We start from the raw sequence: 21,294 nt of genomic DNA, 5'->3' as shown, positions 1-21,294 counted from the left end.
TTATGCAGCCACAGGAGCCATGCTGTCTCGCTGGTGGACAGCCTTGAATCTCCCGCCACGCCCTTACCTCCCTATATCCTCGCTCTGGGTGCCATATCTAAACTGCAGCCACACACACAGTTCTCAATTCTTGCAACCCAGGACTGCTCCATGTGAAGACATGGCCCTGAAAGCCATGAGAGTTAAGTGACCCATCACTGAAATGTCTTTTGGAGGCCTCCACCCCCGCTGTGGCCGTAAGAGGTCCAGCAATTTCTCCACTCCAGCTTTAGAGATGGTGGCAGTGGTGGTCAGTGCCAACGCTGCACAGAAGATGTTGGCTGTCCAGCGCGGATAGAGGATGGATGATCTCATCTGTGCCACCAGAGTAAGGTAAGCATCTCATCACTCTAAACTCACACACTTAAGGCCATCACACTCCACTGGCATCTCACTCACTGCCAGTTCAAGGGACATCACCACTCACTCTCTTACACACACCCTCACATCTCCATCTGGCCTCATCTCCTCTGGAGACTGCCTCCTCAGCCCTCACCATCTTGAGGCCACTTGCACAGATCAGCATGTGTCCCCACACACACCCTGGGTTACTCTCCTTCCCCAGTACAGCCCTCATCCTGCAGCCTCTTCCCTTCTCTGAAGCCATGTCTCCCTCTTCTTCAAGCAAGCTCTAGCCCTGCAGCCATTGAAAAGCCACCCCCACCTTATGGGGTGTGGGATGGGGGAAGTGGGGGGAGAGGAGGGTGGATGAGGGTGGGAGCAAAGGGAGGAGAGTTGGGGGTGGTGGGGAGAGGGTGGTGTTTGGAGGCATGGGGCAGCTGAGGTCGGGGGTGGTGGGAAGAGTAGGGAGAGGGAAAGGGTGAGAGTGGAAAGGGGGCAGGGGTATGGTGGGAAGAGGGGGCACGGTGAACGGGAAAAGAAGGGGGAGGGGCAAAGGAGGGAGGGAGTGAGGGGTGCGAAGGATGAGGGGGGCGAAGGGAGGAAGGGGAGAAAGGTGTAGGGGAAGGGGCTAAGGGGGGAGGGAGAGGAGGGTAAGGTAAAGGCTGAAAGACCTTCTTGCTGGAATTACAATAGGTACCAGCTCACGCTGGCTGAGAAGTACTGGTACCTATACTGGTGACCACTCGGAACCTGGAAGCCCCTACTGGATTTCTGAGGAGTCCAGTAGAATTGCCAGTTTGTTAGTCACTTCCATTAAAATCCAGTCCAGACCAGTTAAGCACCTATTAGTGCCAATTCAGGCTTCAACTGTTTTTTCCTTCTGGGAATTATAACCAAAAGCTAGGCTCCGGATGCCTAAATTACGTGAACAACGTTACGAATCAGTCTATTTCTGGTATAAAATCCAAGAACAAGAATGTACACTCTACTGACATTACCTCAGCTGCATTAATATATTGATATGAAATTCCCTCTAGTTATGATAGGAGTTTTCTGAGCTAGGTGTGTACTTGTCCGAAAATGTATATCTTGTAAGCGATTTTCTTCCATGCTTCTGGTCAGTAACTACCATTTATGGGGCATAACCAAGGTCAAAATCCACACTATGGTCTTTTGTCTATGGTGCTGCATAACAGTGATTCAAAACCCTTAAAAATTTAACTGCAGTCTGCATGAGTCTTAACTCCAGACTCAGGCACATCACATACCTTAGGTTGACCAATCTCCTAAAACTAATTTTGCTTTTATCCTAAAACTAATCAACTGGTGTGTCTATACCCAGAGGGAATACCTTAATAGGATGCATTGATCAATATTTGCAAGTGGGTAAAAACAAAAAACTGCAGATGCTGGAAATCCAAAACAAAAACAGAATTACCTGGAAAAGCTCAGCAGGTCTGGCAGCATCAGCGGAGAAGAAAAGAGTTGACGTTTCGAGTCCTCATGACCCTTCAACAGAACTGAGTAATATTAGGAGAGGGGTGAAATATAAGCTGGTTTAAGGTGGGGGTTGGGGGGTGGGGGAGAAAAGTGGGGAGGGGTGTTGTTTTAGGGACAAGCAAGCAGTAACAGAAGCAGATAATCAAAAGATGTCACAGACAAAAGAACAAAGAGGTGTTGAAGGTGGTGATATTATCTAAACGAATGTGCTAATTAAGAATGGATGGCAGGACACACAAGGTACAGCTGCAGTGGAGGTGGGGTGGAAAGACTAACAGGGCATAAAAGGTGTAGATTTAAAAATAATGGAAATAGGTGGGAAAAGAAAAATCTATATAAATTATTGGAAAAAACAAAAGGAAGGGGTAACAAAAACGGAAAGGGGGTGGAGATGGAGGAGGGTGTTCAAGATCTAAAGTTGTTGAATTCAATATTCAGTCCGGAAGGCTGTAAAGTGCCTAGTCAGAAGATGAGGTGCTGTTCCTCCAGTGTGCGTTGGGCTTCCCTGGAATAATGCAGCAAACCAAGGACAGACAAGTGGGCAAGAGAGCAGGGTAGAGTGTTAAAATGGCAAGCGACAGGGAGGTTTGGGTCTTTCTTGTGGACAGACCACAGTTGTTCTGCAAAGCGGTCACCCAGTTTACGTTTGGTCTCTCCAATGTAGAGGAGACCACATTGGGAGCAACAAATGCAGTAGACTAAATTAGGGGAAATGCAAGTGAAATGCTGCTTCATTTGAAAGGAGTGTTTGGGCCCTTGGATGGTGAGGAGAGAGGAAGTGAAGGGGCAGATGTTGCATCTTTTGCATGGGCATTGGGAGGTGCCATAGGTGGGGGTTGAGGAGTAGGGGGTGATGGAGGAGTGGATCAGGGTGTCCCGGAGGGAACGATCCCTACGGAATGCCGCTGGGGTGGGGGGAGGTGAAGGGAAGATGTGTTTAGTGGTGGCATCATGCTGTTGTTGGCGGAAATGGCGGAGGATGATCCTTTGAATGTGGAGTCTGGTGGGGTGATAAGTGAGGAAAAGGGGGACCTTATCATGTTTCTGGGAGGGAGGAGAAGGCATGAGGGCGGATGTGCATGAGATGGGCCGGTCACGGTTGAGGGACCTGTCAACGACCGTGGGTGGAAAACCTCAGTTAAGGAAGAAGGAGGACATGTCAGAGGAACTGTTTTTGAAGGTAGCATCATCAGAACAGATGCAACGGAGACGAAGGAACTGAGAGAATGGGATGGAGTCCTTACAGGAAGCGGGGTGTGAGGAGCTGTAGTTGAGGTAGCTGTGGGAGTCGGTAGGCTTGTAATGGATATTGGTGGACAGTCTATTACCAGAAATTGAGACAGAGAGGTCAAGGAAGGGAAGGGAAGTGTCAGAGATGGACCATGTGAAAATGATGGAGGGGTGGAGATTGGAAGCAAAATTAATAAATTTTGCCAGGTCCCGATGAGAGCATGAAGCAGCACCGAAGTAATCATCGATGTACTGGAGAAAGAGTTGTGGGAGGGGGCCGGAGTAGGACTGGAACAAGGAATGTTCCACATACCCCATAAAGAGACAGGCATAGCTGGGGCCCATGCGGGTACCCATAGCCACACCTTTTATTTGGAGGAAGTGAGAGGAGTTAAAGGAGAAATTGTTCAGTGTGGGAACAAGTTCTGCCAGACGGAGGAGAGTAGTGATGGATGGGGATTGTTCGGGTCTCTGTTCGAGGAAGAAGCTCAGACCATCCTGGTGGGGGGTGGAGATGTAGAGGGATTGGACGTCCATGGTGAAGAGAAACGGTTGGGGCCAGGGAACTGGAAATTGTTGATGTGACGTAAGGTGTCAGAGGAATCACAGATATAGGTGGGAAGTGACTGGACAAGGGGAGAGAGAAGGGAGTCAAGATAACAAGAAATGAGTTCTGTGGGGCAGGAACAGGCTGACACGATCGGTCTGCCGGGACTGTTCTGTTTGTGGATTTTGGGTAGGAGGTAGAAGCAGGCCGTCTGAGGTTGTGTGACTATCAAGTTGGAAGCTGTGGGAGGAAGATCTCCAGAGGAGATGAGGTCAGTGACAGTCCTGGAAACAATGGCTTGATGTTCAGTAGTGGGGTCATGGTCCAGGGAGAGGTAGGAGGAAGTGTCTGCGAGTTGACGCTCAGCCTCCGCGAAATATTTCCGCCAACTCCAGCATGATGCCACCACCAAACACATCTTCCCTTCACCCCCCCGGCAGCATTCCGTAGGGATTGTTCCCTTCAGGACACCCTGGTCCACTCCTCCATCACCCCCTACTCTTCAACCTCCATCTATGGCACTTCCCCATGCCCACATAAAAGATGTAACACCTGCCCCTTCACTTCCTCTCTCCTCACTGTCCAAGGGCCCAAACACTCCTTTCAAGTGAAGCAGCATTTCACTTGCATTTCCCCCAACTTAGTCTACTGCATTTGTTGCTCCCACTGCGGTCTCCTCTACATTGGAGAGACCAAACGTAAACTGGGTGACCACTTTGCAGAGTACCTGCGGTCTGTCGGCAAGAAAGATCCAAACCTCCCTGTCGCTTGCCATTTTAACACTCTACCCTGCTCTCTTGCCCACTTGTCTGTCCTTGGCTTGCTGCATTATCCCAGGGAAGCCCAACGCAAACTGGAGGAATAGCACCTCATCTTCCAACTAGTCACTTTACAGCCTTCCGGACTGAATATTGGATTCAACAACTTTAGATTTTGAACTCCCTCCTCCATCCCCACCCCCTTTCCGTTTTTGTTCCCCCTTCCTTTTGTTTTTTCCAATAATTTATATAGATTTTTCTTTTCCCACCTATTTCCATTATTTTTAAATCTATATCTTTTATGCCCTGTTAGTCTTTCTACCCCACCCCGACTAGAACTGTATCTTGTGTGTCCTGCCATCCATTCTTAATTAGCACATTCGTTTAGATAATATCACCACCTTCAACACTTCTTTGTTCTTTTGTCTGTGACATATTTTGATTATCTGCTCCTATCACTGCTTGCTTGTCCCTACAACCACACCCCCCACTTCTCTCTCTCTCTCTCTCTCTCTCTCTCCCCCCCCCCCACCACCCCCCCACCTTAAATCAGCTTATATATCAACCCTCTCCTAATATTACTCAGTTCTGTTGAAGGGTCATGAGGACTCGAAACGTCAACTCTTTTCTTCTCCGCCGATGCTGCCAGACCTGCTGAGTTTTTCCAGGTAATTCTGTTTTTGATTTGCAAGTGGGTGTTCAGCACATATAATAAGGTTTTTAAGCGCCACTCAATTGAGCCAATGCACTTGAGATAGGCACCTTCTCCAAGTCAAACTAGAAAAAATAGCACATTCTGAGAAAGTACTGCTGTGGAAATGTAAGATATTTACTCATGGTTTTCATTTTCCTTTTAAGGATGCTACTAAGTCAACCCATTCAACCAATGATGCCTATTACATGCCACACTAGACAACCCACAGAATTCAGTGCTGTTGGACAACAAGCTAAGTATGTCAAAACTATATTAAGGATTTAAATGCCACAACTCTCTTCATTGTAGAAGTTTTCTGCATTATGGCTCTGAACACTAATATGTGACTGGTTGGTTTGGATTCAAGGACATTTTGTAACCCAAGAAGTATAGCAAGAGTGAACTCCTACATTTATAGCAACTTCCAATTTCACTTTGAAGGGAAACATCCATATGAAGAAGAAATTGAACACTGATGCTAAATGATGTGTTGAAAGAAATTAATATATATTAATTTACAGCAACTCAAGGATAGAAAATGAAGCTTTTTTATCACAGAATGCAACATGAAAGGGCCCATTTTATCTTCTTATCCAAATAAGTCTACCTTCCTCATTGGTTATACAGATAATTTTGTTCTGCATGTCAAACTCAGAAATGGTCAATTTAGGGTAAGAAAGTCATAAAAAGATCCATTTTATGTTTGGTGATTTATTGGAACAAATTCTTTCCAGTGGGTGTTACAAATGTTGGTTCTACTTCACATATTCTCTTGGTTAAACTGTCAGCGGTCACTCCTGTAAGAGCAGACCCTGCATTCTTTATGATCAGGTGCTGTCCTTACTGCTTCATCTAGTTACAAAATAGCAGGACCTAGAGGTGTAACTGTATCGTGATTCTTGCACATGCCCTCAAGCGCACTTCTCCAACTTTCTAAAAGTCAAAATGACTAACACTTTAGTGAAATCAAGGTAGATACAAATTATTGAGCTGCTTTGTTTTACAATCTGCAAGCAAGCAAGCATACACATATCCACCTGTAAATTATGTCCTTTTAAAAAACTTAATTTCAGTCTATCCTTACAAGAAGAAAGACAGTAAAATGCCATACTGTGTGTTAATGGGCCAAGTCACAAATTACAGGAGATATTGTAAATCTGAAATATGGACAGAAAATGCTGCAGTTACTCAACAAGTCAGGTAACGTGGAGAGAGAAACAGTTAAAATGCAGGTGTGTGACCTTTTGTCAGAACTGGAAAATGTTACAAATGTTATTGATGCAGGAAAAGGGGGAAGGGGAGGAGGAAAGAACAAATTGAAAGGCGTGTGAGAGAACGGAAGACAGGAGTGATTTAAATGACAAAAGGGGTGGTAGTGCAAGGACAAAGGGCTGATAAAGGAGCAAGTCAAGAGACAAAAGATGGTCAATGACCAACATCAGCTGTCTGAAAAACTAGAGGCAGTCAACACCCCTTTGTCCTTTTGTCTATGACATATTTGGCAACCTCTTCTTTGCCTCCACATATCACTGGCCCTCTATCCAGCTCTACTTGTCCCACCCCCCTCAAACAGCTTATATTTCACCTCATTTCTATTTTTCTTTAGTTCAGATGAAGAGTCATATGGACTCGAAACATTAACTGTCTTCCTTTCCGCAGATGCTGTCAGACCTGCTGAGTTTTTGTTTCAGATTTCCAGCATCTGCAGTATTTTGCTTTCATATTAAGCCAGTGGTTGTTATTGGGTAGTTAAGTAACACTACTGTTTGGTCAATCCATTTACCGACCTCTAAACTGGGCTTTGATCCTGGTCAGTAGTTTTTGTCTTCACGTAAGACTGACCTGGACCTTTAGCTGCCTTTCTCAGCAGACCTGGCTAACTGACTTTGAACATAGGTTTCTGCTTTCTTTTGTCCTGCAGTTAGACAAGAAATTGGAAAGTCGAATTCTGACCCTGTTTGGTGGGTGACCAGTAGAGTTGTCTGTTATCTGGCTTCCTTCCACCACCCTCCCCACCACTCTTCAGCCCAGGTGGAGAGTCGTAGAACTAACTCCTGCTGTTATCTGAATTAATAAAGCTATCTACTTTACACCCAACATAATTTCCTTTTCCTTTGAAATCAAATGACATTTAGTTATGTAGCTAATAAATACGTGTTTATAGAGGGTTATTTGGGCAATTTTAATGATATTTTTATTGATGCAATATTTAATTGCATAAATGTTTCTCAACAGGTACTTACAAGGACAACAATTGTCTCAAAATTTGGCGCCACAGCCAGTTAGAAATAGCGTACCAATGATCTCCAATGCAGTGCTTATGGGTCAAATAATAACAGCTCCGGGATTTCCTATGCCGCATCCATCTCTGTCCCAGCAAACTATGCAACTTCAACAGCAGCCACAACACTACTTACAGGTAGATTCCTGCTGATGGATCTTGCAGTTATAACCAACCAAATGTGATTATGTTTAAAAGTCTGACATCTATTTGGTGTGATTTTATCATATTGTTGTCTTATTTGTGGTAAGTTTGTATGTCTCTTTCTTGCTGTATATATGCTGTTGCTTGAGTCAAAAGGCTGTGAATTCAAGTCTGGTATCAGGGTTTTAGCATTCAGTTTAGGCAGACGCTTCAATGCACTGCTGGGTCAGAGGTGTCTTTCAGATGAGAAGTAAACCAAGGCTCCATTCTCCCATTCAGATGGTGGTAAAAAATATCTTATGTTACACCTTGCATGATTTTCCTTTCCATTGACTAGAAAATAAGTGGCTTTCTCTCTCTTTGCTATACTTTTATAAATTGTGATTCAGCGTTGTCTTATAGAAGTGGGTCAGGGATTTTTCGGCGTGCAGGGGTAGGCACGACATGCCGGCATGTAAAATGATCCTCGATGACATCAGGCGTGTGTCCTGACATTATCATGTAGTCTCGTGATGTTTTGTTCGGCGGGCGCGCGCTGGAATCAGCTGTGCACCCGCCGAAAATTAAAAGGCCTATTAAGGCCATTAGCAACCTCATTAAGTTAAAATTTACGCTGCCCGTCCAAACTAACGGTTAGCGGGCAGGCGAAAAGGCCAAGCGGCCTTTACATTTTTTAGAAAACCTCATCCACGAGCGGGATGAGGTTTCCTAAAGCTTTAACAAATTGAATGAAAACTTTTTTTAAAAAATAAAAACACGTCCCATTTCATGTGTCATGAGGGGACATGTTTCATTAAATTTTTAATGTTTTGAATAATTACTTTAAAAAGCACGTCAATCTCCCTGAGGCAGCTCTGTGCCTCAGGGAGATTGAAGCACTCTTTCACATGCGTGCGTGAAAGAGCGCTGGACCGGACTCTCCCTCCTCCCCCCACCGGCCACACACATAGCAACGCCACCGCTTGCATGTTACACTGGGCAGGCCTTAATTGGCCCACCCACATAAAAAGGCCGTGCGGGGCCAATCATGGGCGGTGGTCAGCTCGCCACAGCCCTCACCCGCTCCTTCCGAGCCCACCCGAGGCAGAAAAAATTCTGCCCGTGGTTGCATTTAGCATTTTAAAGAGTGATCATTTACTGTGATCATTAGACATGAGAGCAAGAGTAGGCCATTTAGGCCCTCGAGTCTGCACTATCATTCAATTATCATCAACCTCAACTCCATTTTCCTACCTGATCCCCATATTCCTTGTTTGTTTTGCTATCTTCGCACTTTATTCCTTTGGGAATTTCTTTTCCTCTTTCTTCTTTAATGGGATGTGGGTGTCACTGGCAGGGTCAGCATTTGTTTTCCATCCCTAATTTCCTTTGAGTTGAGTGGCTTGCTAGGCCATTTCAGAGGGCAGTTAAGAGTCAATCACATTACTATGGGCCTGGAATTACACGCAAGCCAGACCAAATAAGGACAGCAGATTCCCTTCCCCAAAGAGACATTAGTGAACCAGATGGGTTTTTCCAACAATCAATGATAGTTGTCATGGTCAACATGATTACTGAGACTAGCTTTATATTCCAGATTTATTAAGTGAATTTAAATTCCACCAGCCTGGTGGGATTTGACCCATGTCCCCGAGAGAATTAACCTGTTCCCTTGGGTTACTAGTTCAGTGACGTTACCACTACATCACCATCTCCCCCCAATGGGTGCAGTGAGGTAAGTGTTGGAAGGATTAGCAGGGTGGTTATCAGCTTGCTGAACCACATCATGGATGTTCCATCCATGACCAATATGTCTTAGAGTGGGACTTGAACGCAGACTTTCTGGCTCCGAGACAGGGGTGCTACCTACTGAGGCACAAAACCTCTTGATTCCTCATGATTTCCCTTAGACTCCAAAAGTCTATCTCTACCTCAGTGTTGAATACCTGATGGTTGAGCCTCCACAGCCCTTTGGGTTGGAAAATTCCAAAAATACATAACCCTGTGAATGAAGAAGTTTCTCTTTTTCTCAGTTCTAAATGGCTGACCCCCTTATCCTAAGAAAGGGTCTCTAATTCTAAACTCTCCAGTGAAATCAACCTCTAAGCAACTACCCTGTCAAGCCCTCTCAAAATCTTATATTTCAATTAAATCATCTCTCATTCTTCTAAACTCTAAAGAACATAGGCCGAATCTCTTCAAATCTCTGCACATAGGACATCCCTATCATCCCAGTGTTCCACCTGGTGAACCTTTGTTCCCCCTCTAAGGCAGGTACATCCTTCCTTAGGTATATAGACCCAAACTGTGCACAATACTCCAGGTGTGGTCACACCAATGCCCTCTACTACTGCAGCAAAACTACATTGCTCGTGTATTCCCCTTGCCCTGCAATAAACCATTTTCCTTCCTAATTTCTTGTGATACCTGCATATTAACTTACTGTGTTTCGTGTGCAAGAATACTCAAATCCTACTGAACACCAACATTTAGTAGTTTCTCACCATTTAAAAATCTGTTTTTCTATTCTTCCTACCAATGTGAATAGCCTCACTTTACACTCCTTTTGCCACCTTCTTATCCACTCAGTTAACCTACCTATATCCTTTGTGGATTCTTTGTGTCTTTCTCACAGCTTACTTTCCCACCTAGCTTTGCATCACCACCACATGTGAATATATTACACTCACTCCCTTTGTCTAAGTTGTTTATATACTTTGTAAATATGTGAAGCCCCAGCACTGGTCCTGTGGCATCCGGTAATAACAGGCTGCCAATCTTAAAAATTATCCATATATTCCTAGGGAAGAATTTTCTAGTTGGCGAGCGGGGGCGGGGCCCGACATGTAAAATGACGTGTGGTGACAGGCGTGTATCCCAAAGTCACCATGCGTCATTTAGATTTTCAGTTCGGCGGGTGCACAGCCGAGTCAGCTGCGTGCCTGCCTAACTGTCAAAGGCCTATTAAGGCCTGTTAAAAACTAATTAAAATAGTTAAATGAGCTGCCCATCCAACCTTAAGGTTGGCGGGCAGGTGAATAGGCCAGGTGGCCTTTGCACTTTTCATGAAACCTCATCCACGAGCGGGATGAGGTTTCATGAAGTGTTTTAAAATTCATTAAAAATTATTTGAAAAATTCATTGACACTGAGGGGGCATGTTTTAAAAGTATTTTCCTCCTTTATTTAAATTTTAAAACTTGAGAAAGAACGTAGGCCCCGACTCAGGGAATCCCTCCCTGCCTGCACAAGGAGCGCTCAGCGCTTCTGGCTGTGTCTCATGCTGGACAGGCCTTAACTGTCCCGCCCACGTAAAATGGCAGCACGGACCTGATTGGGGGCGCCAATTAGGTTCGCGCTCGCTCCCACCCACCCCCGCACAACCACCACCCCTCCCCACCCGCCTACCGATGGGGGAATAATTCAGCCCCTACTCTCTGGGAGAATCCTACTGTCTTTGAAAACTTATGCAATCAAGAACAGATATCAGACCTGACCCCAATGGTGTCAACCGGCTGCATGGCGTCACAATCTTATGAGAGACAGCTGATTAAGGGACTGCCTCTGCGTTTGCCATCGTAAAGGCAGCTTCCCAAGGTGAGAGGCTCAATGAGAGGGCCCGAAGCTGTGGACAGCGGCCCCACCATAAGAGTTAGGCAGGCAGCAGAACGCAAGGGCACCTCAAAATTGAGGCATTCTAAAAATCTAAAAATCAATCGGGGTCACAGCATGGGAAACCCTGCACACGGTTGCTTGTGGCCGTAGCTATGGCCTTCTTATCCCAATGGCTCCAGACTGGGGTATTTAAGAGGGGTGACCGATAGTCCCCCGGCCTGCCACCAGGACGCCGCCTTCATTTACCTGCCAGGTTCCAACCTCACCAGGGGGCCTGTGGGCCATCAGGAGATGTGACAGAGATGGAAATTGATGGTCTTAATGATGGCGTGGATACATGGTCAGAACCTCATTTTGGTTTCGCGTAAGACACCAAGTAGCGGACAATCTGGTTCAGCCTGACACGGTTGCCAGGAAGAGGGATGGAGTCAGTAGCTGGGAACCAGCATTTGTTGGGAGAACTGTAGACAATGTGCAGAATTTAATGGTTGAAGCAGTGGAACCATCCACGACGCAGCCATTTTCAAGAGCCTCGAAGGGATTAAACCCCAATCAGGCAGTCGGGGTTTTGGGTCCTGAAGGTGAATGTCCAATCTCCGTGAGCTGCCATCCAATCGGAGCACCACAGAGAACAGTGGCCAATGTCAGTAAGGCATTAGATCCCAGGAGAAGGATCGTCACTAGAGCCCCAGATAGAGATAAGTCAGGCATCTCCCAGCCAAGGGGGTCGATATAAAGGGCAACAGGATGTCTTCCTGTGGGGGCAGCCCTTGTTGCGTGTTACCTCTATTGGGCACAGATTGCCTGAGAAGGAGGGAGCCCCCCGCCCACTCCTCCACCAGGCCACAGGCATGCCCACATTGGTTTATCTGGCAACTTGCCCAGCGTGCCCACTGCCAGATGCTGGTAGAATACGAGCAGCAGTGGGATGAAGCCAGTTAAATGGCCACTAAAATGTCTCGTAAAGCCTCTGAGTTGGAAAGCCATCCTCGAACATTCCTCTCCTGGACTTAAATGGGAGAAGTCAAGAAAGGCGACGGGTTCTCTACCATGAGCCTTCCCAACCCTTTGGATGGGGCCCCACCCCCACCACCCAGCCTGCTCCCTAAGTCAGGAACATTAAATTCTGCCTTATGGCTTTGGTCTTCCCCATATTTTAATTGGAGGAAATTTCTCTTGATCCAGTGCTGGATGTTGGAAAAGTTGTCTGACAATTAAGAGAGAGTGTGGAGATTGAGAGAGAGATGATGGTGAGGTAGAGCTTGGTATCATCAGTGCTCATGGAAACTAATGTGTTTTCAGATGATGTTGCCGGGCTGGAGGCAGCATGTCGATGAGATATAAGAGCCAAAGGATAGATCCTTCGGGGATACCAGAGGTAATAGTGTGGGAGCAGGAAGAGATCATTGTAGGTGATCCTCGAGCTATGATTAGATAGGTAAGAATGGAACCATGTGAGTGCTGTCCCATCAGATCAGTAATGATGGAGAGGCATTGGAAGAGGATGGTCTACTGAACCATCTGGATCAAAGCTGCAGACAGATTGAGAAGAACCAGGAGGGCTAGTTTGCCTTTGTCACAGTCCCATAGGATGTCATTTATGACTTTGATAAGAGCTGACTTGGTGGTGGGGCAGAAACTGATTGAAGGGACAGAAACATGGAATTCCAGAAAACATGGACTCAGATCTGGGAGTTGACAATATGTCCAAGAGCTTTGGAGAAGAAAGGGAAGTTGGAGATTGGGCTGTGGTTAGTAAGGGTAATGGAGTTATACGTTAGATTTTTTAGGGAAGTGGTGATACTGGCAGAGTTGAAGGTGAGGGCAACACAGTACCTGAAGAGAGAGACCATGAACAATATCAACTAAAATGGGAGTCAGGAAGGGAAATTGGATGAACAGATGCATCTAGGAATAGGATTAAAAGAGCAAGAGATGGGTCTCATCGTCAAGATGAATTTAGAGTGGGCATGAGGGCTGATAGTAGAGATTCTATAGAAAGATCCAATTTTAGGGCAGGGGGAGTTTGGCCTAGTGGGCTAGGGGAAAGAGAGGAAGCGGCAGAGGCCGCTGAAATCGTCTCAGTCTTAATGATGAAGAACTCCATGAGCTTCTCGCACTTGTAGGAGGTGAGGATGGAGGAGACAGGGGAGAGTGTTTTAAGAAGATGGTTTGCTGTACAGAAAAGAAGCTGGGGGTTACCTTTGCAAGCAGTTTTCACAGAAAAGAGCAAGATGATTAATGCTTTATTTGGCAGCCATATCTGGCTGTATTTGAATTGTTACACTGCTGTAAGGCCTTGACATCTGTCTTTGGGTTTATAAATTATCCCTGAATCGTTCCATTCCTATTTTTAGTGTGAAGCCCATTCCACAGCCCAAGTTATTCAATTCACCAGGGCACTGGTCCCGGTTTGAGTAGATCCAGTTTTTCCCAGTATTGGTGTGGGTGACCCATGAATTGGGACCCTGTCTTTCACATCACTCTTTGAGGCAGGCATTTAACTTTCTTATCTGTTCAACCCTCTACCAATTTGTGTGTGGCTGAGGCAGTAATCTAGAGATCTGGGCCCTAGCTCTCAAACTCCTTCAGCTGAACCTCATTTCTCATTCCACCTTTGTTATTGGCTCCTATATTGATCACGACAACTAGATCCAGCCCCTCCTACTCCAAGTTTTTTTCCATCCACAAGAAGATGTCATTACTCTGACACCAGGCAGCCAACACAACCTTTGGAACTCCCAGCCATGGCTGCAGAGCACTGTATCCCCCTGTTACCATGGTGCTATGGTCAATTGGTTCATTCGCCATGCAGACTATGCCCTCACCCACACAAGCAGCCTGAACCTCACGCCTGTTGGATAAGGGCTGAGGCTCCTCCAGCACTGTACCTGGGGTTCACTTACTTGCCTGTTTCACGGTCACACCCTCCTGTCCATGAACGCTAACAAAACCCTTAACACTGCCTTATCTAAGGGATATGAATGCCTCCTGGAGGTAACCCTCCCCTCCTTGATTTACTGCACTGTCTGCACCTCGGTCTCCAGCTCAATAAGGGAGGAAGATATTTACCGTGGAGATACTTGTCCGGGATTGCAATCCACAAACTCCCACATACTGTAGGTGCAGCATACCACCTGTGCTGTCATCCTTATCTAACTTTGTTTTATTTATTTAATTAATTAAAGTTTATGGGCTGAATCTTCTGGCTGACATGCGGGTGGCGGGGCTCACATGTCCGTGCTTAAAATGTCGCGAGTGTCCCGACGTCAGCACGCAGAATTGCAATGTTTAGGTGGGCGGGCACGCTATGCAGCGCAACGCGCACCCGCCATTAATTAAAGGCCTTGTTAAGACCATTAAGTCAGCAATTGTTGACGATTTTGTGGAGCCCGTGCAAACTTCGGCTCGGCGCATGGGCCCAACGGGCAGGCAGGTAAGTGATTTTTTTAACAAACCTCATCCACTGGCAGGATGAGGTTTGATTTCAGATTTTAAAAAGTTTAATAAAGTTTTTGTGTACTTTATTAACATGTCCCGTCTTGTGTGACATTTTCACAAGAGGGGGACATGTTAATGATTTTTTTATTTTTCCATTTTTCAACTTTCAGCGCCTTTCAACGATCTCCCTGAGGGACCACTTAGCCTCTCGCAGTTGGGAAATCCGCCACCCCGCCCCCACAGGAAGTGCATAGCGCTTCCCGTTGGGCGTCACGCTGGGCGGGCCTTAATTGGCCCACCCTCATAAAATGGCAGTTGGGCCCGTTTCGGCGGCAGTGATTGACTGTCCGCCTGCCACCAAGTCGGTCGGGCCCGCCCATCAAGGGCAAAATTCAGCCCTATGTATTTAATGAACTTAGCTTATAGTTTTTAGTCTTTTAACTAATTAACTACTCCAGTTTAAGTATAGGTAGACTAAATTAAATATTTACCTGTAACACCACAAGTATTGGAGGCAAAAGTATTACCTTCTTTCCTTTCTGCACCAAATTCCCACCCTCACCAAATTCCCTACACTTACAATCTATGGTGCACTGAATTTAAGACCATGCAACCAGTGATGGTGTACTAGTCACAAGACTTTTATATGTAGTAATAAAATATGTCAACTTCATATTCAGTAAATATGATATCAATTCAAGAATATGTTTTAATTTTCCTGCCAGGCACAAACATCTAGTTCCTTGCAAGCTGAACAACCAGAACTGCTCCTCCTTCCTCCTTCGTATCCACAGCAACAGGACATTCTGGGATACCACCAACAATCTCAGCAAAGACCACATGTACAGCGCCTCTCTGAATCATAAAATGTTTAACTCACCCAGTAGCCTTTCAGTGATGAAGAAAAATAGAGTCTAAAGCCTTTTGTAAAAGCAATATTCACCCCTTTGGTTTAATAATTTTCAATTAATGTGCTAAGTTTTTACTATTTCCATAGCATGGTACAAATGAGATGTATTAAAATATAGAGCTTCACAAAATTTATTGTAACATATTTTAATTATATGTCTGTTAATTGGAAATGGAAAAAGAATGGCACATTGAAAGCTTCAATTTGGCGTTATAGATTATTTACATAATAGTTTTTTGACTGTTCTTATCTCATTTTTAAATTCTGATGATTTGAATATGAGAGGGCCACATCTACCACTGGTTAATTGATTGAAACAGCAGCGGCATTATGAATGTTTTAAAATGATTATTGAGTTTGTTATATAACTCATTAGCATGATCCAACAATAAATAGTTCAGAGGTATTTTAAATACATAATGGCAGTAATTTTCTGATTTTGTAGAGCTGGAGAAGACTTGCCTGTTAGCACCATATTTCAAAAATTCTGGTGTTCTTTACATGATTTTCCAACCATTAATTTAAATGGTCAGAAAGCCATGGGCATTGTGTGCCAAGATTTTCAATGTGCATTCTTCCCCATCAGAAGTATAAAGTTAGGAAATTACCCCTTATATGTACAGATGTAACAAGCTGGTCTCTGATTCCTTTTACCCTTTCTAAATTTGCTGTTATCAATCTACAGCAGGGAAATAAACTGGCAGGACTATGGAAATAGAACAAGGGAATGGGACTGACGAGATTGTTCTTCAGAGGGCCAGCATGGGCTCAATGGGATGAATGATCTCTACGCGGCCATTATGACTCTGACACAAGGGGATTCGAGCATTATGAGAATCTGAGAAAGATGCACTTGACTTTTTTGCACAAACACGGCTTTTAAGTTTGCAATGTAACCTCGTTCCTGTTATGTATTCAACATATCTTTTACGATTCCCTGTGCTAAATCACAAAACTGGCACATTTCTGACAATCTAACAGCTGGTGTGCTACTAGGCTCCTTCAAGGACACACACTTTGGCCAAATCTTTGCAGCCCTATGGGATGTTCTTCATTTCACCTTTAATAGAACAATCACTAATGGAAAAGGATAAGTTCTACAACACTGGACATTTAGAAGAAAACTGTTTACTTTGTTGTATGATTTTCAGAGACAGGCACTTTTTCTGATCTGTATGTTTTATTAAGGCTGCATTTGTTACATAAAAATCTCAAAATAAAAAGTGAGGGAGGAACTGTCTATCATACAGATACTGTAATATATGAGTTATTTCTGTATAAATGATTCTTTGCAACAGAGGTGGATTTTAGCCTAATTTTGTATAAAATGCATCAAACCATTTCATATTTGTTTTTTGTCAGTGACCATTTTGTAATAAATAGTAGAAATCATTGATTTACATCTCACAGTGTAAGTTGTATACCTTCACACCTATGTTCTTCACAAACATACAGTGTCCTGGAATTTTCTGCATATTTGGGCTCAAAGTTCACAGGCAATCAGGATAACAACTTCTGGTGTTCTCATGTGCATAGTTAAACGTGTGAAACCTGAAGTTGCTGCCAATGATACCTTGTTTCACTTCCAGTCTTTGCAGGTGCAATCAGCACAGAATCGATGTTTTGATGTGAACTATACCATGCTCACTGCAAAAACCATTGAAAAAATTAAGCCTTGTTGACTAAAAGAGGTGTAACTGAGTTTTTAAAGGTGTTACTAAATCATTATTACTGTTGAACAACCTCTGGGTCTGAAAAACTAATTTTGTAAGTCTGGAATGGCATTCTCCCCAATTCCATAATAAAAATTCCATAGATTTTTAAAATAATAAAAACATTATTTTATTCTTTCAAGTTTGTGAGATTTAAGCTACTATTCAATCCCATGTGGGTGGCCTGATCTTTAATTTGCTTTTTGTAAAATTATTAAAAAGCAAATGATAATCAGTGCTTTTTACTTTTTGGATTTCTGTCTGTGAGAATTCCTCAATCTGATTGACTACTTAGGCTGCTTGAAGATTTCATTGTTCCTGGAAACCACAGATCCCCTATAGATCACGTCAGAATGAAATGAATGTAAATAGAGAAAATTGACAGTACAGAGTCTGCTAAATCTTTGTGGGCAGTTTTCTTTGAGGTCAACCTTCAGGATGGCATAATCTGGACCATAACATGCAATACCAAGAGCATTTGTCATTCCTTCATTCATTCATGTCTGTTCTAGCTCTTTGAAAGAGCTTTCCAAATAGTCCCTCTCCCTGCTTCTTATCCATAGCCCAGCAAGTCTTTCCTTTTCAAGAATTTCTCCAATTCCTTTTTGTAAGTTATTATTGAATCTGCTTCCACCACCCTTTCCATTATTACATTCTAAGCCATAACTCACTGCATTAAAATTTTTATTCCTTATGTTGGCTCTAGTTCTTTCGCCAATTACCTAAAATTTGTGTCAACTGGGAAAAGAAGTTTTTCATTATTTACCTTATCAAAACACTTCATGATTCTGAACATGGACTAATAAAGTCAAGTTCCACAATTTCATATCATAATCACTGTTTCCATTTTTTCAGACAACCAGCACAAATAATGATCCTTCTGTTGACATTTTAGCTCCTCTAGATCCACCTTTTGTTTGTATACTTATCCAATTAACACCCCATTTTGTACCATCATCCCCTGTCATTTAATCCACCCTATCACAGACCTTCCCTTTTGTTATTTCCTCCCCTCCCTCCTTCCTCTGCCTCTATACTTGCTTAAAAGCTGTTACATCTTTGAAATTTTTCAGTTCTGATGAGAAGTCATTAATCTAAAACAATAGCTGTTTCTCCCCCTGTTTATCCTCATCATTTTCCCAGCATTGTCTGTTTTTATTTAATCTCCCCTTAACCTTCTCCACTCTAAGAAGAACAATCTTAATTTCTGTAGTCACTCCACACAACTATTTTGTCCCTGGTACTGCCTCTCTTGATTCCTCCACTGTTGCTAATTTATCAGACTGCCTATTTGAAGACTGAAACCACTGGGGAAGAATTTTACCAGCCGCATGAGGGAGGAACATGGTGTAGGAGAGGACAGATAAAATCACAGGGAGCCGTAATGGATCAACTCCCTGACCGTATCCTTCCATCAGGAATTTCACTGAAGGTGAGTACAGGATTACACAAGCTTCCTGCCACAAGGAGGCAGGAAGCCAATTTAAATATATAAAGATAAAAACAAAAAACTGGATGCTGGAAATCCAAAACAAAAACAGAATTAACTGGAAATACTCAGCAGGTCTGGCAGCATCGGTGGAGAAGAAAAGAGTTGACATTTCGAGTCCTCATGACCGTTCTGTTGAAGGGTCATGAGGACTCAAAAGGTCAACTCTTCTCCGCCAATTGTGTGAATTGGGTGCTGCCAGTAAAATTGAGCAGGAAGTCCTGCCAGCCAACTGTGTGTGTTGCCAACACAAATTTTCAACCCATAGTGGAACCTTGCCGTCTTTGACAAAATTTGGTCCATTGTATTTGGTGGCTGCACCAAAATCTGTTCCCTAGCTACCAACTCCATCCCTCTCCCTGGCAACTGTCTGAGACTAAACCATACTGTTCACAATCAGCAGAGATGATTTCAAAAGGAAATTGGATGGGCACTTGAGGGAAATAAACTTACAGGGGGAATGGACCTGAATGGATTACTGTATAGAGAGCCAGCATAGATTCAATAGGCCAAATGGCCTCTTCTGTGCCGTAATGACTCTGACTCTGTGAGATGAGCTTCCAATCACATCTCTGCCAGCGCAAAGGCTGTTTATTTCGATCTCTATAACGCTGCCCAACTTCCAATCTGCCTCAGCTCATGTGCATTGAAACCCTTACACACGCCTTTGTTACCTCTCGATTTGACTATTTCAATGGACTCCTGGCTGGTCTCCCACATTCTACTTCCTATAAACTTGAGGTCATCTAAAATTCTTCTTCTTATGTCCTAAATCGTACCAAGTTTGGTTCACCTGTCACCTCTGTGCTCACAGGCTTACATCAGCTCCCTAAACAAGCAAATTCTTCTTCTCCATTTCAAATCCCTCTCTGGCCTCAGCCCTTTCTCCGTAATCTCCATCAGCCCCAAATCCTGAAGTACCTGCACTCACCTAATTCTGGCTTCTTAAGCATCCCCGATTTTCATCACTCCACCATTGATGGCCATGCTTTCAGCTGCCTAGTCCCTGAGCTCTGGAGTTCCATCCATAGAAGTCTGTGCTTCCTACCTTGTGTTCCTCATTTAAGACACTCCTACCTCTTGATCAAGCTTTTTGTTTTCTAACCTAATATCTCCTTATGTGGCTCAGTGTCATGTTTTGTTTTATAATGCTCAAAGCACCTTCGGACATTTTAATATGTTAATGGCACTGTATAAAGACAAGTTGTTATTATTTGTTGTTCTTGTGGCTCTATTCCTGCGTTTCCTTAAGAATCGTACAATTTATTTACAATTCCTCTCCTCATTCATCCTACCAACATGAGTCACTTAATACTTCTCTGTGTTAAATATGACCTGCCATGTCTGTTCATTTCATTAATCGATGTCCTGCTGAAGACTGTTACTATACTTTTCAGTACATTTCCAAGTTTTGTGTCATTTTCAAACTTTGAAATTATACCCTGTATACCCAAGTACAAGTCATTAATATATATGAAAATGAACCAGACTCCCAACACTGACTCCTGAAGGACACCACTGTATAAAAAAGAACCACCCACTTTCAGTCCTTCAGCAATTTCATATCCACACATCTAATGCTCCTTCAATCCCTAGACTTCTGATTTACAAATAAGTATACTGTTTGATGGGAGAGGGAAGACTACTAAGACACTGTATAGAAACACCGACTGCCTGAATTTCTTTTGGGGCTATATTATTATGTGTATATGAACATAGGTATCCAGGATGCCACATCACTACTACAATCTCTCTACCAAACTAACAGTGTATCATTCCGCAGCACAGGTGAGATCTGAGAAATGCATATGTCAGCTCCAGTATCTGAGTAAAACAGTGTGATTATTTTGATCTTCTGGGAACCACAAGACATAACATGGTGGCAGCAGGTGTTTGTGAGTAAAACCAAGCATTATAAACAAAGTAAATGCTGAATTAGATTGAGAAAAATTAACCTGACTTTCTGCGAAAGAGAGAAAAAGCAGAAGGAAGAATATTGAGCACAGCGGGCACGCAGGCAGCCGGCCCGTCCAAGCGTAAAATGACACACAATGACGGTGGGCGAGTGTCCCAACGTCATCGCATAGTCCCGCAATATTTCATTCAGCAGGCGCGTGCTGGAGTTGGCAGCACAACTGCCGGCAATTAAAAAGCCTATTAAGGCCATTAAAAAGGTAATGAAATTCAAATTTACGCTGCCCATCCAACCTTACGGTTGGCAGGCAGGCGAAAACACCAAGCGACCTTTGCACTTTTTAGGCAACTTCATCCACGGGCAGATGACGTTTCATAAGGCAAATAAAAATAAAATTAAAATTTTACACTTGGATTAAAAACATGTCCCTGCTCATGTGACAGTCACATGAGGGGACATGTTTTAAGACATTTTTATTTTGTTCAATAAGTTTTTTTAAAGAATGCTTCATCTCCCTGAGACAGCACAGTGCCTCAGGGAGATTGAAGTGCTCTTTTGCATGCATGCGTGAAGTTTGTGCTGAGCCTGCTCGCCTTCTTCCCTGCTCCCAGACGCTAAGTTTGAAAATGACACACTCCAAACACAAGAAAGAATCTTAAACTTGAACAAGACCAATTACATAAGTATGAGGGGAGAGCT

At 43.8% G+C, this 21,294-nt stretch overlaps 1 protein-coding gene across 1 annotated transcript in view; it reads left to right on the top strand.

Moving 5' to 3' along the window:
- LOC121284366 (neuronal PAS domain-containing protein 2-like) overlaps positions 1-16,875 on the top strand; it is a 210,796-nt gene extending 193,921 nt beyond the window's left edge. The window contains exons 20-22 of the mRNA XM_041199787.1: positions 5,275-5,367; positions 7,346-7,529; positions 15,295-16,875. Coding sequence (XP_041055721.1) covers positions 5,275-5,367; positions 7,346-7,529; positions 15,295-15,435 — 418 coding nt within the window. The 3' untranslated portion in view covers positions 15,436-16,875. The remainder of the gene's footprint in view (positions 1-5,274; positions 5,368-7,345; positions 7,530-15,294) is intronic.
- Positions 16,876-21,294: the final 4,419 nt, after the last annotated feature.

Source organism: Carcharodon carcharias, chromosome 11, assembly GCF_017639515.1.
Source record: "Carcharodon carcharias isolate sCarCar2 chromosome 11, sCarCar2.pri, whole genome shotgun sequence".
NCBI classification, from domain to species: domain Eukaryota; kingdom Metazoa; phylum Chordata; class Chondrichthyes; order Lamniformes; family Lamnidae; genus Carcharodon; species Carcharodon carcharias.
The sequence above is the reverse complement of the archived record's forward strand: the minus strand, read 5'-3'. Positions and strand labels throughout refer to the sequence as shown.